Source organism: Nansenia antarctica, assembly GCF_963989245.1.
Source record: "Nansenia antarctica genome assembly, chromosome: 16".
NCBI classification, from domain to species: domain Eukaryota; kingdom Metazoa; phylum Chordata; class Actinopteri; order Argentiniformes; family Microstomatidae; genus Nansenia; species Nansenia antarctica.
Genome location: NC_137686.1, coordinates 1625032 through 1650745, shown reverse-complemented (window position 1 = coordinate 1650745; position 25714 = coordinate 1625032). Strand labels below are relative to the sequence as shown.

At 42.2% G+C, this 25714-nt stretch overlaps 1 protein-coding gene across 1 annotated transcript in view; it reads left to right on the top strand.

The window, feature by feature from the left end:
• Window positions 1-25714, top strand: part of agap3 (ArfGAP with GTPase domain, ankyrin repeat and PH domain 3) — a gene marked incomplete at both ends in the record, with an annotated part of 219861 nt that overhangs the window by 96724 nt on the left and 97423 nt on the right. The window contains 2 exon segments of the mRNA XM_080546686.1: window positions 1288-1346; window positions 12210-12297. Of these exon segments, the coding sequence (XP_080402812.1) occupies window positions 1288-1346; window positions 12210-12297 (147 nt within the window).

The following is a 25714-nucleotide window of genomic DNA, read 5'->3' as shown; positions in this document are numbered from 1 at the left end:
AGAGCTGAAGAAGTGTAGTTGCTCATGTTCTAGCATGTTTAAGGCAAAGTGTCAAACTAGTATTGAGAGGGCTTAACACAAGGCCTGCTATTCAAAACCACTCTACGTCACACAAAGCGTGGTGAAAACATTTCAACAGCACTGTCTGGGACGCTCCTCCATTATTTTACGGTAGTAGCAATGTGTCAGCACAATGAGAAAGCTTTATCAATATGAATAGCCTCGGCCTAAACCTTTCAGGACACAATGAAAAAGTGGTCTTTCTTTGTGGAAAGTCGGTCTCGGAACCTCCTGGAGTTTTTAGTGGTCTCTATTTTCCTTTGAGTCAAGCAACTTGCTAATGTAATAAAAACAATCCATGAAATTATTTTTGATAATTGGATGAATGTCTATTTTAATGGCTGCTACTGTATGCTATTCTGTAATGGTATCTCTGATATTTTTATTTATTTATAATAATCTGTTGCTGGCTTGCTGCAACAAATGATGTTGCCTTGTTTGGTGTTTGAGGTCTCGATTGACATGGTATATAGACATGGGGGGGTCCCGACTGGTTTTACATCTTGTTGCCTGGAGACAGGGTGTCTGCACCCCCCTTGTTGGAGATGATATCACCATAGGGGGTTAGATAGTGGAGCGTTTGTGGAGCAGGTAATAAGAAGGTCGTGAACCGAAACAGGAAGGTGGTATTTTGTCAAACATTTGTTGTGACACATGCAGACACTCCTTCACTGGCGCATCCCAGGGGAGAAGCTCTGTGTGTTTGGTCATAGAGATACCCTGAAGCCAAAAACATGAATAATGCTAGTGGCTTTAACCTCAATAATTGTACTGTTGTTTGTTTTCTGTATTGCTTGTTTAAACTATGATTATGTTCTGACAGAATGTTTAATGTTTGTTTGTATTTCTCAAACATGATGATCCAGTCAGGTTTTCCCAGTCCTTAGTGTTGTCACTGATTGAGGAAACATGTTGGGTCAAGTGTGGTAATCTCTCTCTTCAGAGTTTGCCTCAAAGTGACATGAAACCAAAAAAAAGGAGAGATTCAAAATAGTGTCACGAATGGCTCCAAAAATACTGAACACGAATGTGGGAGTGTGGTCCTTCTCAACCAAAATGTGTCCCTCAAAACTACCATTTTTTGCAACCAGACAGACAACTTAGATTGTCAGAAGTGAGTCAGAGAGAGAGGAAGAGCAGGTTTTCTTCAGGAAACAGTTGCAGGGAGTGAACGGAAGGCTAGTGCCCTAACTGAAATGACATTTTGTTATTTTATTTCTCTTTCAGACTCTTTCGTCAACAGCCAGGAATGGACATTGAGTCGATCAGTGCCAGAGCTCAAAGTGGTGAGTATGCATGACCTAAAACCATGTTTATTTAGCATATCCCTAAGAGAGTATCTCCCCATTAGCATTGATTTTAATGTCAATGAGACTGCACTTCATCTTCCCCTGGCACAGAATTTATGATTTTTTAATGAGATGCGTTGGCATGGAGATGCGGGGTGGCTTGCAGCAGGACGCAGGCATGAGTGACAGTTTTGGGCTAGATGGATGACACGTCCTGGATCTCATCCACCCGCCGGCACAGCGGCGCAAACCACCGCCAAACGCACCCGGACGTGCCTATAGGGTTGTTGTTACCAACCATCCAGAGTTCAATGTTTTTGGTGGTAAATACTGTGCTGTTGACAGTATGCTTGTCTTCAGAAGATGTATGAGAGTGATGTAGATCTGACAGACACCCGTGGGCCCAATCCCATTTCTCCCCTTGGCCCTACATTTTAGCCCTACCCCTCCGTTTTGCGCATTCATGTGTAGGAGTATGTGTGCCCCAATTCCCCTATTGTGTAGGGGTAGGAGGGCTAGTGGGAGGGCTACATAGCCCTACTAACAGAGTTTTTTCAGATGCACACTCTGAACGGAGTTACAAACAGAGTGTTATGCAAAATCCCAGAATGCCTTGCATCGGCAGGATACTAGAGATCACACTAGCAACAAAAGAAAGCCACAAAAGTAGTCATTTTCTTCGTTAATATCTTAGTTTAATGTCATTCCAATGTATTATAGACCTTTTCTTTATAACAAGCATAAAAAAAAATCGCTATTATGCCGCTGTGTCTAACATTAGCTATCTATGGTTACACGTTTTAAGGCTGATTTGTGCATGACAGTCTTGCATTTTGACATATTTCCATGTCGCATTTCCCCCCTATGACCTCCGAAATTTAACTTACGTTTTGCTACGAAGTTGTTGCACTTGTTAACGCTCCTCTAATATCAGTGCAGACTGGCAGGGTAGGAGCATGGGTTGCTAGCCTACAGAGTACCGCTATTCTGTCATGAACTAGCATTATAATGAAGCATTGTTCTTTTTTTTCTTTTTTTCGCAAACGTCCATGCTTTTCTATCATACTACTGATGACGTATCAGGGTCTTGAAGGGTTGTCCTATTTCATAGGGGAAGATTTTCAACCACTACTCTACTCTGAGAAATGGGATGTTACAAGTGGCACGTTAAAAGTGTCCACTTCCTTTTATCTAGGAAATGTTGTAAAGTAGCATACTCCACCCAGGGCTTTAGTTAACTGGACTTGAAAACAGCAGGATAGACAGAGTAAGTTGTCAGAGAAAGAGGAAACAGCAGGATAGACAGAGTAAGTTGTCAGAGAAAGAGGAAACAGCAGGATAGACAGAGTAAGTTGTCAGAGAAAGAGGACTTTCAATTATTTTGGTAGTTCCAAACAGCAATCTTGGACAGAAGTAGTTTGTACTGAAATGATGGTACCCACAAGAGTCACACATGTCATATTGCACTCATGTGGGGACTTAAGATGATGCTGTACTATCTTTCCAAATACTTTTCATTAAAAAACATTTCAAACCTGGACATTTGTACAGTAATGGGCCAGCGAGGAGAGCACCTACAGAGGGTTTACTCACAGCCAGCTTCGCTTTCATCTGCTGGATTCTGCTGATGTTGCGGGCTCACTTAACGACGGCTGCAAACCAGCAGGGCTACAAAGCTTTATAGTTCCGACACAACCCCCCCCAGTTCTTTTGTAGTGTGTTTTAGTTGTAAGTAGCTTTTCCTGTACTTGATACTTGACTCCTTCTCCTCTACAAAGCCTCCTTATGAAATCCATAAGTACGATGACTAGGGTTGCAAAATTCCCGTAAGCTTGGGAAACTTTCCGATCATTTCCAATGTTTCCATATTGAAACCCGTATGGAAACCTTGGAAAGGATCAGAATGTTTCCATATTGAAACCCGTATGGAAACCTTGGAAAGGATCAGAAAGTTTCCCAGACATTTTGCAACCCTAACTATGACAGAGGAGAGATTCCATGTACGGATTGTGCATGCAGCCTGGCTCCCCTGTAATTAGAACCGTACCTGAGTTTTACCACCCACTAATGATGTAAAGAAGAGGGGAGGGGGGATCTAAAGAAGATGGGGGGGATGAGGGTGTGTTGGAGGCCTTTGTTCTCCCCCAGACACGCTGGCATCATCAACCCACCTTCACCAGTCAGCCCCTGGAGGCACAGTAGCAGCCGCTGCCAGAACATACAGAAAGGGGTTAGATAGATAGAATAGGATAGATCAGAACATACAGAAAGGGGTTAGATAGATAGAATAGGATAGATCAGAACATACAGAAAGGGGTTAGATAGATAGAATAGGATAGATCAGAACATACAGAAAGGGGTTAGATAGATAGAATAGGATAGATCAGAACATACAGAAAGGGGTTAGATAGATAGAATAGGATAGATCAGAACATACAGAAAGGGGTTAGATAGATAGAATAGGATAGATCAGAACATACAGAAAGGGGTTAGATAGATAGAATAGGATAGATCAGGGGTTTTCAAAGTGTGAGGCGCGGAGAAGCTGCCTGTTTAAAATAAAAAAAAAGTATTTTATGTTTTTTAATGAAATGTGATTTTTTTTTAAAAGACAAAGAAAATCTAAAGAAATAATGGGAGAGATGTATGCTAAATTTGAGAACATTGCAGGCTGTATTGCGTTCTATAAATTCAATAAATGTAGCCTCGTGCTCAGCTTTATATTTAGCCGTGCCATATTCATATTGCGCCAAAACGTCTGCTAGCAACGGATGTCTGGCTAGCAGTGTTAGTAAAATCAAAGATAGTGAGTGCCACTGCTTGAGCCTGCGGACAGCAAACCAAAACGTAGAAAATACAATGAAGCATTCATCAACTTGGGATTTACATGGATAGGATCAAGCGACACCCCACGACCGCAATGTCTCGTTTGCAAAGAGATGCTGGCTAATGACAATATTATGAGACCTGCAAAACTTCGCCAATATCTGGAAACTAAGCACAACGAGCTAGCATCCAAACCACCTGAAAGCGGGTCATTTAAGGATTCAGCAATGCTAATGTCAAGGCTACTGAGGTTCAGATCGGGTCGCATTACGCATTGCCATAGCTGGTAGACTGCATACTGCACATACACACTATTGGAGAAACCTTAGTGCTGCCAGCTGCCAAGGAACCGTGTGCCATAACCATGGGAGAGACAACAGCATCTAAGCTAGACTCTATCAGACAGCATCTAAGCTAGACTCTATCAGACAGCATCTAAGCTAGACTCTATCAGACAGCATCTAAGCTAGACTCTATCAGACAGCATCTAAGCTAGACTCTATCAGACAGCATCTAAGCTAGACTCTATCAGACAGCATCTAAGCTAGACTCTATCAGACAGCATCTAAGCTAGACTCTATCAGACAGCATCTAAGCTAGACTCTATCAGACAGCATCTAAGCTAGACTCTATCAGACAGCATCTAAGCTAGACTCTATCAGACAGCATCTAAGCTAGACTCTATCAGACAGCATCTAAGCTAGACTCTATCAGACAGCATCTAAGCTAGACTCTATCAGACAGCATCTAAGCTAGACTCTATCAGACAGCATCTAAGCTAGACTCTATCAGACTGCATCTAAGCTAGACTCTATCAGACAGCATCTAAGCTAGACTCTATCAGACAGCATCTAAGCTAGACTCTATCAGACAGCATCTAAGCTAGACTCTATCAGACAGCATCTAAGCTAGACTCTATCAGACAGCATCTAAGCTAGACTCTATCAGACAGCATCTAAGCTAGACTCTATCAGACAGCATCTAAGCTAGACTCTATCAGACAGCATCTAAGCTAGACTCTATCAGACAGCATCTAAGCTAGACTCTATCAGACAGCATCTAAGCTAGACTCTATCAGACAGCATCTAAGCTAGACTCTATCAGACAGCATCTAAGCTAGACTCTATCAGACAGCATCTAAGCTAGACTCTATCAGACAGCATCTAAGCTAGACTCTATCAGACAGCATCTAAGCTAGACTCTATCAGACAGCATCTAAGCTAGACTCTATCAGACAGCATCTAAGCTAGACTCTATCAGACAGCATCTAAGCTAGACTCTATCAGACAGCATCTAAGCTAGACTCTATCAGACAGCATCTAAGCTAGACTCTATCAGACAGCATCTAAGCTAGACTCTATCAGACAGCATCTAAGCTAGACTCTATCAGACAGCATCTAAGCTAGACTCTATCAGACAGTACCGTGGCTCGCCGCATTTCGGACATATTATATATGAATGATATTACATTCCATAATTCCATTCCATAATAATTCAATATGAAACGTTTTGTCTTAGCAAAGAAATACTGTTAGGCCTAACGAAGAACATAGAAGAGAGTATAATTGATGCCTTCTGAAAGATTTGATTTGAAATGGCAAAACTGAAACTAAATATCCAAATAGTTTGGGCCAGCCTAAGTTTCCTTGTGTTAGAGAAATACAACAATAACAGCCGACAAAACATAAACGCAAATACAATATTTTGAATGGATTCAGTCTGTCTATTTTACTGTTTATTCAAAGATCTATTTACCTACATTTAATTGGGAAATATTTAGATACAATGGGGTGCATACATGTGGGCATCCCTGGTTTAAATGTCTGTTACAATTAATCTCCAAGTGATTGAAAGCAAACCTGAACACTAAATGCTACAAAGTTAAACATGACACCTTTCTGCAAATTTTAAAGCAAGGTTTATTTTTATTTCCATTTTTCAAATGAGTTTTTAAATGATAAAAAAGGAAAAGGGCCCTGTGCAAAAGTTTGGGAACCCTTTTTGATTATTCTTTGTTACCTTTTGAGAAGATGACTACTAAGGCCCAGACCAAGGTGATTTACTCGTTAGGGCTTCAATGAGTCAGGTCAGTGGTGTAGTCTAGTTTTTTCTAGTGGGTATACTGTGATTTTGCCCTCCCAGTCAGAGCGACACCTGTCCCGTAGCGACACCCCATAAGCACCACCACACTCACTTATGCATACAGTATACATCTACACCGGTGTTTGCTGCCTTGGGGGGGAGTGGCATGGACTGTACATCAAGCTGCCTCACGCTACAGAAACAGGAGATAGGCTCCTGCCCCCTAAGGGCCATTAGGCTCGAGAACCATCGGTTCTCAAGGCTACTTATGTGGTCTTGACTACATGTCCACTTTCTCACCTGGTTCTTGCTCTCTCTCTGGTGTGCCGACACCATCCTGCTCTCTCTCATTCTCTCCCTCTCTATCCTCCTCTCTCCCTCTTTTGCTGTCAACCAAAAGGCAAATATAACAACCAGAGTATTTATAATTTAATAAGAGGTATACATTGAATTCATATCAAATCATAACATAATTCTAATTGAATATTGGGTTGCTGTGGGCAATAGAGTCAGATACTGTCTTTACTTACTCTCTCATCTGTAAGAAAATCGTATGTCCAACTACAAAAAACAGACATTTCCAATGAGTGAGGGTTTGTTCCAATGCTCCTTCAATCCACTGTCCATGTACTGTAAATATACCATTATGGTATTACCATAAAGCCCAATTCTAGCAGAATAAGAAAGACTAGAGAGTAAAGTATATCTACTTTAAGTAAAATAATAAAGTGCATCCAGTTAGCTCTTTAGCTGGCATGTGTGCAGCAGACTAGCTCATCTCATCACCTCTGAGCACGCTAGCTAGCTTGCTAGTTCTTTGACACTATTATTCACACCATGAAACTAGAATCAGACACTTTCTAGTCACAATAATAACGACTAATTTGAACCAACTTTCTCTGTCAGAACACAGTAATTATATTTGCTAACGTTTCAACTTGCTTACTTTCTTCTGCAGAGCTTTCACCCTGCAAAACCTCTCTCGCGTCGCACGCGCACACAAAACAAAACAAAACCATTCCAGCGCGGCACAAAGCTGTGTGTGGAGGCAGGTCTGGCCCGCCCACCCCAAGGCAATTGTAGGGGAAATACTGAGACTAGCATTCTGAACGACTGGTTATGCGATAACAAACATGTCAGAAAGTTCGAAGTAAGTGCTTCGTAACACAGACAGGGTGAATTTTATGAATAAAAGTGTTAAAGTTCTGTCACAAAACGCCGTTACGTATCCTCGCGCATTTTTAAGTGGGTATACGCAAATCCTTGGTCTTTCCTAGTGGGTATACGCAAATCCTTGTTCTTTCCTAGTGGGTATACGGCGTAGTCCTGCGTATCACGTAGACTACACCACTGAGTCAGGTGAATATAATTCCAGGGTTGAACTATATATTCTGAAGTAACTCCATGCCTTCTAAAGTATCCGACTGCGGTGGCTGTTGTGTCTGGTGTTAAAAACCATGGGTTCCTCTACAGTTGTCCAAGGATATCAGAATCAAGATAGTTCACTTCCACCATAGGCTACAAAAAACTCTTGCAACGTTTCAAACTACCCATTACCACTGTCAGAAACTCTGAATTTTCATCAGAAAATTTAAAATAAATGGAACAATTGAAGTCAAGGCAAGATCTGGAAGACCAAGAAAAATGTCAGATAGAATGGCCTGAGATCTGGTGAGAAATGCTCAGAAGAACCCACACATCACTGCAAAAGAGCTGCAAAAAAGAATAGCAGACACCGGTCTAGTTATTCACAGGTCAACAATACAGCGTACCTTAAACAACAAAGACCTACATGGCAGAGTTGCCAGAAAGAAGCCTTTCCTACGACCTTAACACAAAATTAAGCGTCTGAAGTATGCAAAAGAAAACCTTGAGAAACCTGAAGCCTATTGGAACAATGTGCTTTGGACTGACGAAACCAAAATTGAATGTTTTGCCGTGCATGCAAGAAGGCCGAATAATATTTCTGAGCTAGAGGTGTTCTGCCAGGAAAGATGGGGGAAAATTCCCAAAACAAGAATTGAAAGACTCTTAGCTGGCTACAAGAAGCGTTTGCAAGCTGTTATAGTCGCCCGAGGAGGAGTTACAAAGTACTATCTGACAGGGTTCCCAAACTTTTGCACAAGGCCTTTTTCTGTAAAAAGTAAAAAATAAAATAAAATGTGATGAAAAGTGTCATGGTTTAACTGTGTACCATTAAGAGGTTAGGTTTGCTTCTTTTGACTTAGATATTAATTGTAAAAGGCATTTTGTGTTGTTTGCACCCCACTGTAGATAGATATATAGATAATAATAATAATAATAATACATTAGATTTATATAGCGCATAGATAGATAGATTGATTGATACTTTATTGATCCCGGGGGAAAATTCAGGCGTTACAGCAGCTCAGACCACAAAACATTTACATTTTAAATTGACATTTACATTCTTGGCATTTAGCTGCCTCCTTTATCCAGAGCGACTTACAACAAATACATTTGTCTAAGTGAGTGAATCATCCAACAGTCATCACAAATGATCTTTGCCCCAGCCATAGGCCTTTGGCAGTCAAAAATGTTAGAGGAAGGAAGAATTAAGTTTTTATGTAGTTTCATTATTTACAGTAGATAAACTCTAGAGGGGGGAGGAGGAGATGGAGATGTTTCAGGAGGGATGGTAAAGGTGTAGCCTGAAGAGGTGGTCTTCAGTCTACGGTGGAAGATAGGGAGTGACTGCAGTCCTGACAGCGGTGGTAAGCTCGTTTCACCAGCGGGGTGCCAGGATGGTGAAAAGTCAGGACCGGGTAGAGGCGGTGGTGCCAGTCGGCCAGCAGATGTGGAAGAGCCGAGTGTATGGGCCAATGTTTGTGTACAGGCAGTTCCCTTCGCTGCCCGGTAAGCAAGCACCAGGGTCTTGAATCTGATGCGAGCTGCTACTGGGAGCCAGTGAAGGGTGCGAAGGAGAAGAGGTAACATAGGAGAATTTGGGGAAGCTGAACACCAGACTGGCGGCAGCATTCTGGATGAGCTAAAGGAGCTGTTCTGCTCTGCCACAGTCTCATGTAGGGGATGGGAGGAATTGCCCATGATGGCCAGGAGTTTGGTCCTCATCCTCCTCTTGGCCACCTCCTCCACTGTGTTCAGGGTGACACTGAGGACAGAACCAGCTTTGCTAATAAGCTTGTTCAGCCTTTTGGTGTCACCCTCCTTGACGCTGCTCCCCCAGCCTACCACTGAGTCCTGCACACACCAAAAAAGCTGAGCCTCCTCAGGAAATAAAGCCGGCGCTGGCCCCTCTCGTCTGTGTTACCTGTCCAGTCCAGCTTATTATCCAGGTGCCGCCCGGGAACATGTTAAAGGGCATGTGAAAAAAGGACACCCCATGAAATATTTCGTTATTTTAAGAATTAAGAAATTAAGAAATGATTAAGAAATATGGACATATCAATATTTGATCTTCTTTCAAACGATATCTATAGATAAGTATAGGTGATGTAATTGAACCAAAAATAATTAAAATGTAACTTTGTCATCATTTATTTAACAAAATATGAACAAAGATGCCAATACTGAAGACAAAGTTAGGATTGCCCTATGCCCTAATAGCTGGTATCGCCCCCTTTGGCTGAAATAACCTCAATTAGACGTTTCCTATAACTGTCTACCAGTCTCTGGCATCGACTGGGAGAAATCACACCACATCTCATTAGGATTAAGATCCAGGCTTTGACTTGGCCATTCCAGAACTCCATTCCTCAATTCCATTTCTTCCTTTTGAGACATTCCTTGGTGGATTTACTGGAATGTTTTGGGTCATTGTCATGTTGCATGGTCCACATCTGCTTCAGCTTCAGTTCATCAGGACTGATGATCTCACATTTCCCTCAAGCACCCTCTGACACAATGATGAATTCATAGTGGATTCTATGATGGTGCGCTGGCCAGGCCCTGCTGCAGCAAAGCAGCCCCAAACCAGGACATGTCCACCCTCATGCTTCACAGCTGGCATGAGGTTCTTGTGCTCAACATTTGTACTCAAGCATTTAATGCTGTCTTTGGTTTGCGCCAGACATGTCTTCTGTTAAGTCCTGGTGTTTGTCCAGGTGTTCTCTTGCAAACGTTTGTCTTGCCCTATTGTTTTTTGTTGACAGCATGGGTTTCCTCCTTGCACACCTCCCATGAAAATCAAACTTTCTGATGGTAGATGTACTTTGACATCAACTGTGGCAAGAGCTACCTGTAGGTCCCGTGATGACATTAGGATTGTTGGAGACGTCTTTAAGCATCTTGCGCTCTGACCTGGCCACATTGGCAGTGTTTTAAATGTTCTCCACTTGCCAATTATTTTCCGGACAGTGGAATGGCTGATTTCTAATTGTTTGGAGATCTTTTTAAATCCCTTCCCAGTCTCATACGCATCTACAAGCTTCTTCTTCGTTCTAATCATTTGCACCTGATGTGGGGCACTTGATTCGCAACTTTAGGCATTTTAAGTAGTAATAAATGTGAGTGGGTTTCCTCATTTTTTCCTCACAAAGAAATTGCATTTCTATTAATTACATTGAACAAATAATAATAATTAAAAAACGAGTTTTATTTGTTTAGTTATATCATCTCCATCTCTCAATATTGTTAAGATTAAGATCAAATGTCTATATGTCCACATGTTTAAATATATTGAAAAAGACAACGGTTTTCATGGGGTGTCCTATCTTCTTCACATGACTGTACTTGTAGCTTGTAACTTCCACGTCCTCTCACTGGATGGAAACAGGAGACAGGTCTCCTCGTCCTCCTAAAGTCCACCACCATCTCCCTTGATGGTTCTGGTCACACCACTCAGCAGAACTTTCCAGCAGTCTTCTGTACTTTCCTCTCCTGGCCTCCACTGACACATGCCACAATGGCAGAGTCATCTGAGAACTTCTGCAGATGGCAAGTGTCTGTGTTTTGCCTGTTTTGAAGTTTGAGGTATAGAGGGAGAAGAGAAAAGGAAGCCAGATCTGTCCCCTGGGGGGCGCCAGTGCTGCTCACCACCCAGTCCGACACACATCCCTCCAGCCTTACACACTGTGGCCTGTTGGTCAGGTAGTCCGTAATCCAGGAAACATTGGGGGAGTCCACCTGCATCCTCAGCAGCTTATGCACAAGTAGTAAGGGCTGTATGGTGTTAAATGCACTGGAGAAGTCAAAGAACATGACCCTCACAGTGCTGCTGCCTTATTTAGATGGGAGTGAGCTCTGTGTAGCAGGTAGATGATGGCATCATCCACAACAATATTCTGCTGCTGGTGAAAAATGCAACCAGTAGGCAAAGTCATTTTTCAGTTTTTTACATGTGCTTAAACTCCAGATTGTAAGCTTTCAAATGATATCTGTCAGTGGTAGGCAAACTGCAGGGGGTCCAAGGATGACTTGGCCAGGGGCCTCATGTGTGCTAGCACCAGTCTTTCTTTGGTCTTCATGATGTGGGATGTCAAGGCTACCGGTCTATAGTCATTCAGAACACTGGGGGTTCTTTGTCTTAGGTACTGACACCAGGCAAGATGTTTTCCACATTGATTGACCTTTTCCAGACTGAGGCTGAGGTCAAAGAGGTACTGGTGTACTTGCAGCTGGTCCACACAGACTTTGAGCACCCTCAGACTCACACTGTCAGGGCCCGCCAACTTCCTGGTGCTGAGTTTCCCCAGCTTCCTCTTCACCTGCTCCGTACTGATGAAGACACTGGAATGTGTGTGTGTGTGTGTGGGGGGGGGGGGGGGCGCGTCATTGGCTGTGGGGGAGGAAGAATGGGAGTGGGAAGAATGTACAGCAGCTGAACCTACAATATTGTATCCTTTGCCACCTTAGCATCGTAGCTATTGACCCATAAGTCAGTTTGCTGTGGGCTGGCCTTCTGTACAACGTCCTGTACTGTACTTCAGTGACTGTGTTGTAAATGTTGCCTTGTTTTTGCTGTGTTCACAGGGCATTGTGGGTAATCTGTCCAGCGGGAAGTCGGCCCTGGTCCACCGGTACCTGACAGGCACATATGTCCAGGAGGAGTCCCCTGAAGGTAAGAGCGTTGGTGTGTTACTGAGAGAGAAAGCCTGGGGGGAGAGACCAACACTTAGGCTGTGATGGTACTGTCTCTTCTATGATCTACGCCCTCTAGTGGTCCAGTAGATGAACTGCACCTGTCCTTTGAGAACGTATCGGCTGTCAAACCTTGTGAAATACAACCTGGAGCTGGAACATGGAGAACTTTGCATGCCAACCTGGTTTTGGTTGAAACAGTTTTTACTGGGTACATATACTGGCAATAAATCAACTGTAGGAGAACTGACATTACTATTATTTGTATTTCTTAACAAATATGTTTTCTTTTGCATTTGTGTGTGTTCTGTCTCAGTATCCTGGTCTTTGATTGATGTTTTTCACCAAGCGGCGGGGTTGGGGGTGCTCACCATAGGGGTGGAAGGGGGTGAGGGGAGGGCATAGGAAAATGTGTTAAATAACTGCATTAGAAATGAAAAATCTATATTTTTATTATATAACATGATAGTTTAAGCTGATCTATAGAAGGGGGAAAAACCCCAACAACAACTGACATGAATACTCTGCATCGATGTAGAATACTGAGAGGAGACGGAACACTGCATTATCATTGCTTATTCGCAAGTAGATTTTGAAGCTCGACGTTGGTGTGTTTTCTGTTTTTGTTATTGTTTCATATCAGTAGACGGTGCTATCAGATTTATCTCAGACTGAAGGATATGGAAGGAGATGGCATAGAGATAATTGGCTTTTCATCCATTTACCCCCCCCTTCTCCCTGTCTTCTCTTTCCCACTGCCAAACAGAGCCCAGATACAATGACGGAGCAAATAAAAGAGAGAGGGTTGTGTGTAGAATACTAATTCTCAACACATCAAGGTAAAACTAAAAGTAAAACTTGGGCTTAAAGCACAAATCCCTCCTAAAACCCCTCGTTTTCAGGGATGGGAGATTATAGTTGCTGCCATGAATACCGACAGTTTCTGCTCCGGTGGAGTAGTGAGGCTGAGAAAGGGCATGCCTGCAGTTAGAAGTTAATAGCTCCAGAGTTTGCGGTCCGACTTCATTTCACAGAATGAGAATTATTGCTCTACTTTCACTATCGCCAACGTCATAATGAGTTTGTTCACACCTCGCTTGACATAGAGATAAAAGCCCTCCAAAACCACAAAGACGGTGGGAAACCCGGTGTTTAAGCGACACTCTGTGAAGGGTTTTGTAATTGTAATTTGTCTAATTTCTTTGTGTAATTATAGCAAGGATGAGACATGAAATGCATAATTAGTTTCTTGTCTTTTTTTTGCCTCAACATTAGTCCTTCAGAAAATCAATGACAAAACAAAATGCTGGAAAAGCAGAACCGGAGGGCTGTTTGTGTCATTAAGGAAACATGTTGTTTCTTATTGCATTTGTTTTGCACAGATTCTTGCAGGTTGCTGTGATACTGTACACAACAAACCTTCCCATTATTTGCAGGTTTCCAATGCCCAACAGGGACTACCTTCCTGTCCTTCCCTATGTAGCTTTAAAAAAAAAAAACTGATTAAAAAACCAACAAAACAACAACAATAGCCTCAGTGTGGACTGACTGAAGCCACCTTGCTGAGGAGAGGGTAGTGTAGTCTGTTTGTCACAGGGGTTCTGTGGACTGACTGAAGCCACCTTGCTGAGGAGAGGGTAGTGTAGTCTGTTTGTCACAGGGGTTCGCCAGCTCGACAACGTTTTGTTCTTGTGCCATTGCTGTGATAGCTGAAAAGGTACTAGGGGGGGGGGAGAGGGGATGGGTGGGGGGGTGTTACCATGGCAACACAGGATCAGTCTCAGTAGGATTGTGGCTCGGTGTCAAGGTCTGAGCCTCCGCGTTAGCTGGTACGCTACGCTCACTGCCTGTTAACCGAAGCCCACGACCTGAGCATCTCTAGGAAGGGCTAGTTCAAATCCTTCATTAGACTTCTCTGCACAGTCCAGTTCAATGCCAGTGTCATCGGTACCGTCTGTATTTATCTAGATTTATGATGTGACGAGTTGAAAGGATGGATACACTCTTCTGTTGTATGATTCCACATTTAGGAAGTCTTTTAATCCACTTGCTACCCTTCTGCAGATTTGGGAGTGCCTTTGGTAATTGCTCTGTAATTGAGGTTGGCTAATTAGCCCTTCTCTCCCATGCAGACGTTCGCTAGTACGGATGGTTTGTCCCCAGGATATGTTGTCTGGGCTTGGTTGTGAAAGGACACGAGAGTGTGTGTGTGTGTGTGTGTGTGTGTGTGTGTGTGTGTGTGTGTGTGTGTGTGTGTGCGTGTGTGTGTGTGTGTGCGTGTGTGGGGGGGGTTCTTATGTAACCTAAATATATAGGCTTACTTCAGTGCGCAGCTCTCCCCCACACACGCACACACACACACACACACACACACACACACACATGGCAGCAGCACAGCTGCATTAGAGGCCATATGGCTTAACACTCGCTCGTTGTACGATGTTCAAAGGGTTGCAGACCATTCACCTCTTCTACAATCTGGGAAAAAATGAATTATTCAGAATTCTGACACTTTATTTGTATAGTCCGCTCCAGATTTATAGGCCTACACTTCGGCTAACTATCAACAAACCATCCACAGATCCTAAACATAACCTTGAACCTAAATATCAAGATCAAGTTTTTTATGGTTACGTCTCATTACAGTGTAAGACAGTAACATTCCCAGGCTTCGGTTCCTGACATTGCAGCACAAGACAATAAGGCAACAGGCATAATTCAACATAAAAAGTGACAATAGTACATAACCTAACCTAACCCTACAGGACATAGGTGACAAATAAGACAGGATAGAATAAACATAATGCTCAACCTAACCCAGTGGCGCACACAGGCTGTTTGAAGGGCAGGGGCGAAAAGAAAAAAAGGGCACCTATGGGACCCCCCAAGCTGCTGCAAATGTTTTATCAGTCGGTGGTTGCCAGCGTTCTGTTCTTCGCCGTGGCCTGCTGGGGTGGAAACATCTGTGCCAGGGATGCTGCGAAGCTAAACAAACTGGTGAAGAAGGCCAGCTCTGTGGTGGGGACCGGGCTGGACAGCCTAGAGGTGGTGGCAGAACAGAGGATGGGGAAAAAACTGGCGGCCATGCTGGCCAATCCCTCCCACCCGATGTACTGCGAGCTGGCGGGGATGAGGAGCAAGTTCAGCCACAGATTTGTTCTCCCCCTGTCAAAGTACAAAAAGATTTGGACAGTCCTTTGTTCCAGCTGCACTCCGACTCTACAACCAGGCCCTGCAGGGTGGGGGAGACCTGGAGCTGGAACTTTTGGAACTTTTTACTTATTGAGCCTGCACTGTTTTATGTATTTTATTGAATGTTTTCTGTTTTCTGTATTGAATGTTTTCTGCCCTAACTGAGCTGTTTGACAACAAAATTTCCCCATTGGGGACAATAAAGGTTTTCAATCAATCAATCAATCAACTTACCACCACCTTATAGAGGACAAAAGGCACTGGAGAACACTTATACCAGGGCTCAACATTAAGGCTTTTTATATAAAGGATACATCATTATCAAATCAATAGTAGTCAAATTAGTTATTTGCACTAACATACACTCACCAGCCACTTGCACCGGTACACCTTGCTATTACCGGGTTGGACCCCCTCTTTTGCCTTCAGAACTGCCTTAATTCTTCGTGGCATAGATTCAACAAGATGCTGGAAACATTCCTCCCAAGATTTTGTTCCATATTGACATTCTAGCATCACACAATTGCTGCAGATTTGTGCCAAGAAAATATCCCCCACACCATTACTCCACCACCACCATTTTCGCCCAGAGAACTGACGCTCACTGGATAGTTTTGTCTTTTTCTGACCATTCTCTGTAAATACTAGAGATGGTTTGCGAAAAATCCCAGTAGATCACGTTAGCGTGATGTTTTCAACTATGGGGGCCCATGGTCATGTTTAGACCATTGGAAGGGAAGCCAATAGGGCACATCCTCTCTTTTTGCCACTCAAAAGGGCACTTTAGTGGGATGTTTTTCAACTGTAGGGGCACATGGTCAAGTTTAGACCATTGGAGGGGCACCAATAGGGCACACCCTCTCGTTTTCGCCACTCAAAAGGGCATTTTCGCCACTTAAAAGGGCACTTAAGTGTGACCTTTTTCAACTGTGGGGGCACAAGGGGGGCGGTCGCCCCCCCTGCCCCCCCCCCCTGAGTTCGCCAGTGCCCTAACCCTAGCTCTTTTGGTGTTTTAACTTCAATATTGTTGCATTTCAAGAGTCGGAGTTGATAATCTATAGACCAGGGGACGCTGGTGGAGGTAGAAATTGGAGGACGGGCTCCTGCTACTAGGGATGCTCCGATTTATCGGCCACCGATTTAAATCGGCCGATTTCACTCCAAATGACTCGATCGGTGATCGGTAAAAATGGCCGATCGCAAAAACCGATCTTTTTTTTTTTTTTTTTTTTTTTTTTCTTCCCCTGGGGAAGACAGATAACTGAACAGAAAACATAGGAGGACGTAACAGTATGTAAACCATGAAGGCCACGTTTATGATGTCTTTTATACAGCCATATCGACTGACTTGGGCTTCAGGCCCTAACTGGGTGATAGGCCAGACTTTTACTATGCCATAAAAATGGGTCTGCGTTTGCTTGGTGCCTAATGGATCAAAACTTTTGTCTAAAAAGCAAAAAATATGTAGGCTATCCAGTCAGTAGGCCTACAGTTATGTATTTTTTTAAAAATCGGTATCGGTATCGGTATCGGTTGATCTTGAGGAAAAAAATCGGTGATCGGTATCGGCCCCAAAAATCCAGATCGGAGCATCCCTACCTGCTACCTCCACCAGCCTCATCTGCTACAAGCACTTAAACTCTTAACAAACTGTCTGTAAGGAGCTATTGAAATTAAGTGCGGCTGGCATTTTGCCCCAAACGTCTTCTCTCTCTGATGAAGGTATTGATACTGCTAGGTAGGGCTGGGTTAAAAAAATAGATTTCCCGATTCTGAATCGATCTTCATTGAATGAGCGATTATCGATTCATAAATCCCGAGATCGATCTTTCATGCATTTTCCTGCTTGCAGCTTCAACCCGCAACGAGATCTCGTGGCCAGATCTCGCGCTACAAGAATTTATCATATCTCATATCTCACGCAACGAGAGGTCTCAACACTGTAAAATCTAAAAACATGGCGATGGCAGGGACACCCAAGTCACCACCAGGCTTAAAGGCAGATTTCTGGGTGCATTTTGGATGTAAAAATTATGACGATAGAGATGAGCAGGACAAAAGCAAAGCCATATGTAAGCTGTGCGCGCCGCAGTGGAGGTTAAATTTAGTGGAAACACCACAAATCTACGGAACCACTTATTGACGCATCACCCTGACGTGAAACATGGAAAAGCGGATCCGGAACAAGCCTCGCTGATAAAGACGTTTGGTTGCAAATTACAATCAAATTCTCTGCGTGCCCAACAAATTACCGAGGCTGTAGCAAATTTTATTTGCAAGGATATACGCCCGTACAGCGTTGTTTAAAATGCTGGCTTTTGAAGCCTCGTCAGTGTACTAGAACCACGCTACGTGTTACCGACACGCAAACAGTTGAGTGAAGTGATAGTCCCAGACATGTCCGTGCAGGTGAAACGTGACATCGCAACTTCACTTCAGCCAGCAGAGAGAGTTGCCATAACGTGTGACAGCTGGACATCCAGAGCAATGGACTCGTACCTGACAATCACTTGCCACTTTATCAGCGAGGCTTGTTTCGGATCCGCTTTTCCATGTTTCACGTCAGGGTGATGCCTCAATAAGTGGTTCCGTAGATTTGTGGTGTTTCCACGAACTTATTGTTACTGTATACTACAGTATTTTAATAATCATTGATTTTCCAATTATGTTTATTCCTGAATAAAATCTTCCAATCTCCAAAAAGTGAGAAAGCAGTAATGAAGGGCTTTAGTTTCATGGACATTATGGTTTACAATGTGTTTTTTTGTTCCCCAAAATACCCTCATCTATTGCACTATTTTCCTTTGAGTTTTGCACATTTTTATTTAGTATATATATATATATATTATGCAAATAAGCTATTTAAGGCTATGTTTGTAGCCCCTTTATTTACACTGGCTGCAGTAAAGCACGTTAAAAAGCACTTTTTGTAGTGTCTGATTTAGCAAAATGTTGGTCAATGATGTTAATTTATGTTCCAATAAGAAGTACCGTACATTCATGTAACGGCTTTGGAGTCAATTCTTAATGTAAACATTGATATGTTTAACAATGCTACATGTTATAGGGTTCCTTGAACCATTTATATAGCATTAGTTCTGAGAATCTCTTCATATTCAAGGAAAATTGATATTGTAACTAAATCGAATCGGAATCGAATCGAATCGTGAATCGAATCGAATCGGGAGCTGTGAATCGGAATCGAATCGTTTTGGGAAATCAGTGGCGATACCCAGCCCTACTGCTAGGGGTTCCCAGCATGGGAAGCAAGAGACATTGGCACCTAGCCTGGGGCCGGTTGCATAAACATAGATTAAGACTGGTCTAAGCCTTAGACTAGTTTTATATTCTCAGTTTAGACGTGTCTAATTAAGACTGCCTGTTGCATAACAAATAGGTTAGAAAGTTAGCCTCCTTCCCCTCTGGCTAAGCTTGATTTAAGAGCTGTGTTGCTATGGGAACGAGTCAGGGCTAGTAGCTAGCTAACACTGTAACTCCAGCGCGGTAAACTACTTCACTGGTTATAACTGCTAAGCAGTATACTTTTCTCCACATTATATTCCTCCAATATACATACGTTTTTAGCAGAAGAAAATGTTGTTTATCTCTCATATCTTCCTAGAATGCATTGTGTGACAGGCTATCTAAGTCAGTCTTACTTTAGTCACTCATAGGTGAGCTTTATGCAACAGGAACATTTTAGAGTCTATAGCAAGACTGACTTAAAGTGACATCTAAGTCTAGGTCTATCTTTATGCAACCAGCCCCTGGTTGCTAACATCTCAATGCTCGGTAACTTAAACAAACTGGTTGCTAACATCTCAATGCTTGGTAGCTTAAACAAACTGGTTGCTAACATCTCAATGCTCGGTAACTTAAACAAACTGGTTGCTAACATCTCAATGCTTGGTAGCTTAAACAAACTGGTTGCTAACATCTCAATGCTTGGTAGCTTAAACAAACTGGTTGCTAACATCTCAATGCTTGGTAAGCGAACAAGAGCTGGGCCCAGCCTCTGTGAGCAGTGAGCACCTCTCTGGCTGTTACACAACCTAAAGGCCTTTGCACACCAATGCGTGCGTTTTCGCATGCATATTTTTAAATCCGTCATCCGAAAAAAACGTTACGCACAGAGACCTTGCACACCGGTCCGTTGCGGAGTCCGTTGCGTTTTTTTACGTTGCGAACTTTCGCAATATGCACTCTACATTCTAAATGCTTGATTTAGCAAAAGGTACAAACTGAGAGCAATATAACTAAAACCAAATGGTAGACCACATAGAATGTATTATCAGTAGAAAAGTACAATAAATCTGTATTTCTTTGAACAAAGCGTGGTGTGCATCTCCTGTGTGATATCTGTAATCATGTGTCGACTCTCCGCTCAGGGTTACCAGATGGGATTGAGAAATTCCAACCTAACCACAGTCTAAAAACGGCTAAATACTGGAATACCCAGGGAGGGAGACGCAGACAGCAGAAGTAGAATAGAATAGAAGAATAGAAAAAGAAACCGCTATAACCATGCTGAATGATGTACCTGTATGATGCACTGGCAGTCTGTGACAGTGTGTGCACCTGCCCGGACCCTGCCCTTCTGCCTGAGTTTGAGTAGGATGCTGCCCAAATGAATGTTATTGTTTAGTGCCGTACGCTTTCGTGGTATTATATTGTGTGAATTATCATCTGTATGTTGTTTTTCTTTCACTCGACTAACCGCCAAGATAATACTTGAGACATGTACTTCCGTAAACATTAATCCAACTGTCCCGCAGTTCTAATTTGACGATGTGTCCCAGTCTATACCATGGCGGAGTATAACAGTCTATACCATGGTGGAGTGGTCAATAACAACTCTCAAAAGGCTTTTGACGGACGCGAAAAACGCAGAAAATCGAACCTGTTGCGTTTTGTTTTTTTGACGGATGAATATTACGGATTGGTGTGCAAGCGTGGTTGACACAACATGAGTTCTAATTTATTTTTTTAACGGACGTAAAAAACGCATTGGTGTGCAAGGGCCTAACTGGCAGACTGGTGGGATGTCTAGGAGATTCCCCCGTTGGCCAAGTGGGCTAAAGTGGACTTAACCGGGGTGGAAGTGAGGCTGAAGTGGATCTGTATTGCATGTCGGTCCTGGGAGTCTGACTGACTGACTGACTGCCTACCCCTCGAAGACTGCACAGCCGGGCCAGTCTGAGCAGTGACCCCACAGTACTTTTGTGAAGTTAGTCTGAATGTTTGATAACTTCATTTCAAATGTATGTAGCTGTGTAGTGGTTATATTATTACTCAAATCATATTTTTTGTTTATTTTTTATTTCACCTTTATTTAACCAGGCAGGCCAATAAGAACTAATTCTTATTTGCATTGGCGGCCTGGCAAAAGACAAAAGCCTCTTGGGGGGAGGGGGGGTATGGCGTTATTTATGTGCCACATTTATTTCGAGAAAAAAAATATGTTGCGCAAAGGAAAATCTATTTTGAGCAAAACAAAATCGATTTTGTACTCAATAAAAGTTGTTTACTTGCATGTCTGCTAAAGTCGATAACGCACGCAGCATGGCTGATGGTCAACATTTGCTTGACCGGCAACATTAGGTTCTTCTCTCTCGTTCTCTCTCAAGTTTTGTAATCGTTTAACTATTAATATTATGGTGTATGGCTGTACGATTACAAAACTTACTAGGCGTTGTCTATGACCCATCTTTCGGATTTTCAATATTCAATATCTCTTCAAAATCTTCAATAGGCCTATCTAATCTTCACTCTTCAACCTTCAACCGTCAATTTTCTCATCTCCTCCAATCGCCTTTGGTCCGTAAATGCTGTGATTGACAATCAGGCCAGCCAATCAGACATTTTAACACATTTAAGAACTGGCCAGCCAATCAGAATTCTGGCACATTTCTAGCGGTGTAAAATGTTTCGAGAGAGAGAATAATCAAATGTTGCCGGTCAAGCAAATGTTGACGTCAGCTGTGGAGGATAGAAATGATGTGCATCAGCATTATCGACTTTAGCAGACATGCAAATAAACAACTTTTATTGAGTACAAAATCGATTTTCCTTTGTTCAAAATCGATTTTCCTTTGCGAAAAATAGATTTTATTTTGCTCAAAATAGATTTTCCTTTGCACAAATTTATTTTTTCTCTAAATAAATGTGCCATATAAATAACGCCATAGGGGGAGGGGAGGAGGGGTTGAGAAAAATCAGGTTACATGTTAAAAACAAAGAACATGCACACACGACAGACAGCGGCACACATCCAAGCATTTCCATCTCCACACCACCTTACAGTCACAACATCAGTTATAAGTTAAAAGGACAGCATCACACATCCACATAAACCCGCACTACATTAAGCACAACATAAAGCACAGTAACAGAATAAAAAATTAGCATACCGGTACATACCAGGCACGTGCCGTGAGCTTTTAGATTGGGTAAGCATAAGATATAGAAATACACATAATTACACATACACGCTATCAGTGAACGCAGTTTCAAGGAAATGCAATTTTGATGCCCTAGAACCCGCTAATAAACTGTAGTGTCACTTTGTGATCAGATTACCAAAAACCAAAAAAACAGTTGCCAGTTTCGACTATATCAGGGGTGCTCATTGTTCAATCTTTTTTGAACTAAGATCTTTTCAAGTAGCCAACCTGCTGAAATCTACAAGTCCAGTTTCAACATCGCAAACGCACACATGCACAACACAGACACACACCGTTTCCATCCTCCATAGTAAACTCACAACACACTTTCTTTTCACACTTTGTCACACAGGCACTTGACATCACATCAAACCATATAAACAAGCACAGATCGCCACCAGCCTCGCCAATCATATAAATCATATAAACCGCTCATACCAGGCTTGCTGTATCCCCTAGCGACTCTCCCGGGCGGCCTTTAGCCAGTAGTTGTGTTTTTCCAGTCCAGTCCAGTCTACGAAATCCCTTTAGGTCACTGACGGTAATGTCCATATTCACAAAATCAAGCAAGTTATCCTTATTGATTATTATTATTTAGATCGTTTGAGCTAGCTGGCATAAGCTATTCTGCCGGGCGAGAGAAAGTAAGGTGAAATGTTAAGTGAACTTGAAAGTGATAAGAGCCAATCAGTAGCTCTTATCGGAATAAAAGACCTACTGATTGGCTATAAGCATGCTTACCATGGCCACATTAAACAGCGGGCTGAGGCATCGGATTTTTTTTTTAAATAAATGTTCACGCATTCGAATGTACGCGAGGGAAAGCAGAGAGAGGAGTGCTTATATGCAACGCAATGCAGAGTAGGAAGTGCTTACTCCTGCAGGTGGCGCTAAAAATGCAACGTCAAAATGAATGACTCCTGCTGCCCTGGGACCTAAAATACGACTCTTTTAATGAAAACAAACAAACGGTTACATGCACTTTTATTTTAATATTTTCACGGTCCTTTTTTATTTTTTCGTTGGATAAGCACTGCTTACCTCTGCTTATATGGACGGCACGTCCCTGGTACATACAGTATGCAAATTTGGACAGACACAGGAAGTCAACAGGCATGCATGGGACAGACAGTAAGCAGCCAACAGGGGGGGTTTGTAAAAACACTAGAGGGTTGAGAAACAGTTGCATGTGTCAGTGAGAATGTCCATGATAGTCCTTAACACTTAATCAGCCGTGAGGTGTTAAACAGCACCAGTGAGTACAAAAAAAAATCTACCTTTGCACTCGATCAAATTTCAGGACCCTCCTTTCATGACTTTTCCTAGATATGTGCGTTCTACCACCCAGCATCTTTACATTTTCAAAATCGAGTTAGTATAAAGTGATTTTGCAGTATTTCTGTGTGTGTCTGTGTATTTGCCTTGGGATTCGGCTGCCATCTTTTTCTCCAAGGCTGCAATTCTCTTTTATATCAGCAGAGGTAGCAAGGGGACACACACTGTGCTCAACCTTCAGGCTTCAGTGCTGAATTAGATACAGTGGATAAGACTGATAAGTATGTAACATAATGTGTTTATATATAGGCTATATATAGCAATAGTGATACATAAGATATGTATATGTACAGACAGTTATGAAAATGATAAACTGTACAGTATGACTTTTACAATCCCTTCAGATTGGTTGGAGCTGAGTTTTTTTTTTCACCCAAGTTCCATGCAATAGTGATAAGATATGATGATATGTGTAGCCTATGTACAGTTATGAATGATACACTGCACAGTATGTACCTATCAAGCTGTGTGGTATTACATAGGTACCGCAGCAAAGTAGTTCATCAACGAATATTATATAACAAACGGATATTTATAATATTGTATATAATGTATTTTTTGTATATCACTGTAGACCACGTTGTAGTAGTAGCCAATTGCAGAGTGTATTACTTATTTTGTTTGTTTGAATCCTCACTGTGTTCATGTTGTGCAGTGAACAAACAATTGTTGGGAGAATAAACTGTCTCTTGCCGTGAAATGTGTACATCAAATAAAATGATGTCGGCGATGATTATGCCTGTAATCATCAACGATATAACGAACGGATATTTCTGAGTGGGGCAGTCCCAGATATAGTGAAGACAGACAGGAAAGTAAGGAGAAGAAGGGAGAGAGTATTGACAATTGATAATAAGATATTGATAATGTAGGAATAAGTGTGTTCATATGCAAACATATTCAATGGCATGTAATTAGTAGGCAATTGTTTATCACAGATGAATCCTTACAATTGATGGTTGATGCATGGGGGAGGGTCATCTTATTCTCAATGATCTCTTTCTGATCGTTTCCGATCACCAGACTGCATGGAAGATCATAGGGGTGAAAGACCACTCATCCCTGCAGTCTATTTTTGAACAGGCTACTCTCAGACAGGCTAATAGAATTATCATGAATCCCTCCCATGTCCTACATGCAGAGTATGAACTGCTGCCCTCTGGGAGGAGGTTCAGAGTCCCCCGCGCTAGACTAAATAGATTTAAAAATTCTTTTATTCCCGTTTCTGTTAAACTTTTAAACTGCACCAGATGAATGTTGAACATATCTTGCTTATCGTTTTATTTCCACTCTTGTTTTAATCAAGGCTGCCTTCTGTTTGTGTGTTAACATTCTGTATTGTCTGTTGTTCTTTGTTGGCTGCTGTGGGGTGCAAGCCCAATACACATTTCCCAGTGATGGGACAATAAAGTGACTTTTGACTTTTGACTTGACCACACAAAGGATGCCAATTCCTCCAACAAGCCCTTCAAACAATCCCCCACCAGAAAGGTTGTACTCAGTTGTACTCAACTCTCTCAACCACGGCAGTTTCAACCACGGCAGTTTCTCGCGCCTGTCCCGTTGCAGAGTGTATTCATTATTTTGTTTGTTTGAATCCTCACTGTGTTCATGTTGTGCAGTGAACAAACAATTGTTGGGAGAATAAACTGTCTCTTGCCGTGAAATGTGTACATCAAATAAAATGATGTCGGCGATGATTATGCCTGTAATCATCAACGATATAACGAACGGATATTTCTGAGTGGGTTGAATTGATAATAAGATATTGATAATGTATTTCGCTGTCGACCAAAATCGTTTGAAATTACGTGCTTGTGCATTGATTGAATGACACTATGTACAGCGCTGTCAATTTTCAAATAATGCAATAGGCTATATATGAATGTTCAGTTGTGATATGAAGTAGCCAACAATTCTCATGTCGACCATGATAATAATAGGCTACAACAAGGTTGTACATAGATATACGCAGATTCATATTTGGATAGTTGATTTTGGCAGCATAGTAGCCAATTGCAGAGAAACTAAAGCACTTGGTTATAAACATACTAGGCTCTGTTTCTAACAAGTAGGCACAAACAAAATCACTGTATGGGACGACTCGTTTCTAAGTTACAAACTTCTGAGTTACAATCACTTGATGTTGATGGGGGAGGGTTGATGGCTCTCAATCGTTTCCGATCAATGAACAAAGACATCGGGTTTCCCCCGCTCCACCAAGTCCCAACGGTGTGTTTCTGTAACCATTGTCTCCTCCTTGTTGCATAAAACAAATCAAGACTCGCTCCTCTTAGGAGACCACTATTTATAAATAATAATCCACAGATAGGCACAGTCACAGTGCTACATGAAAATATCTAGCCACACACCACATATCATAGCTCCGCCCTATATGTATTTATCATCATATTTCTCAATATAAAA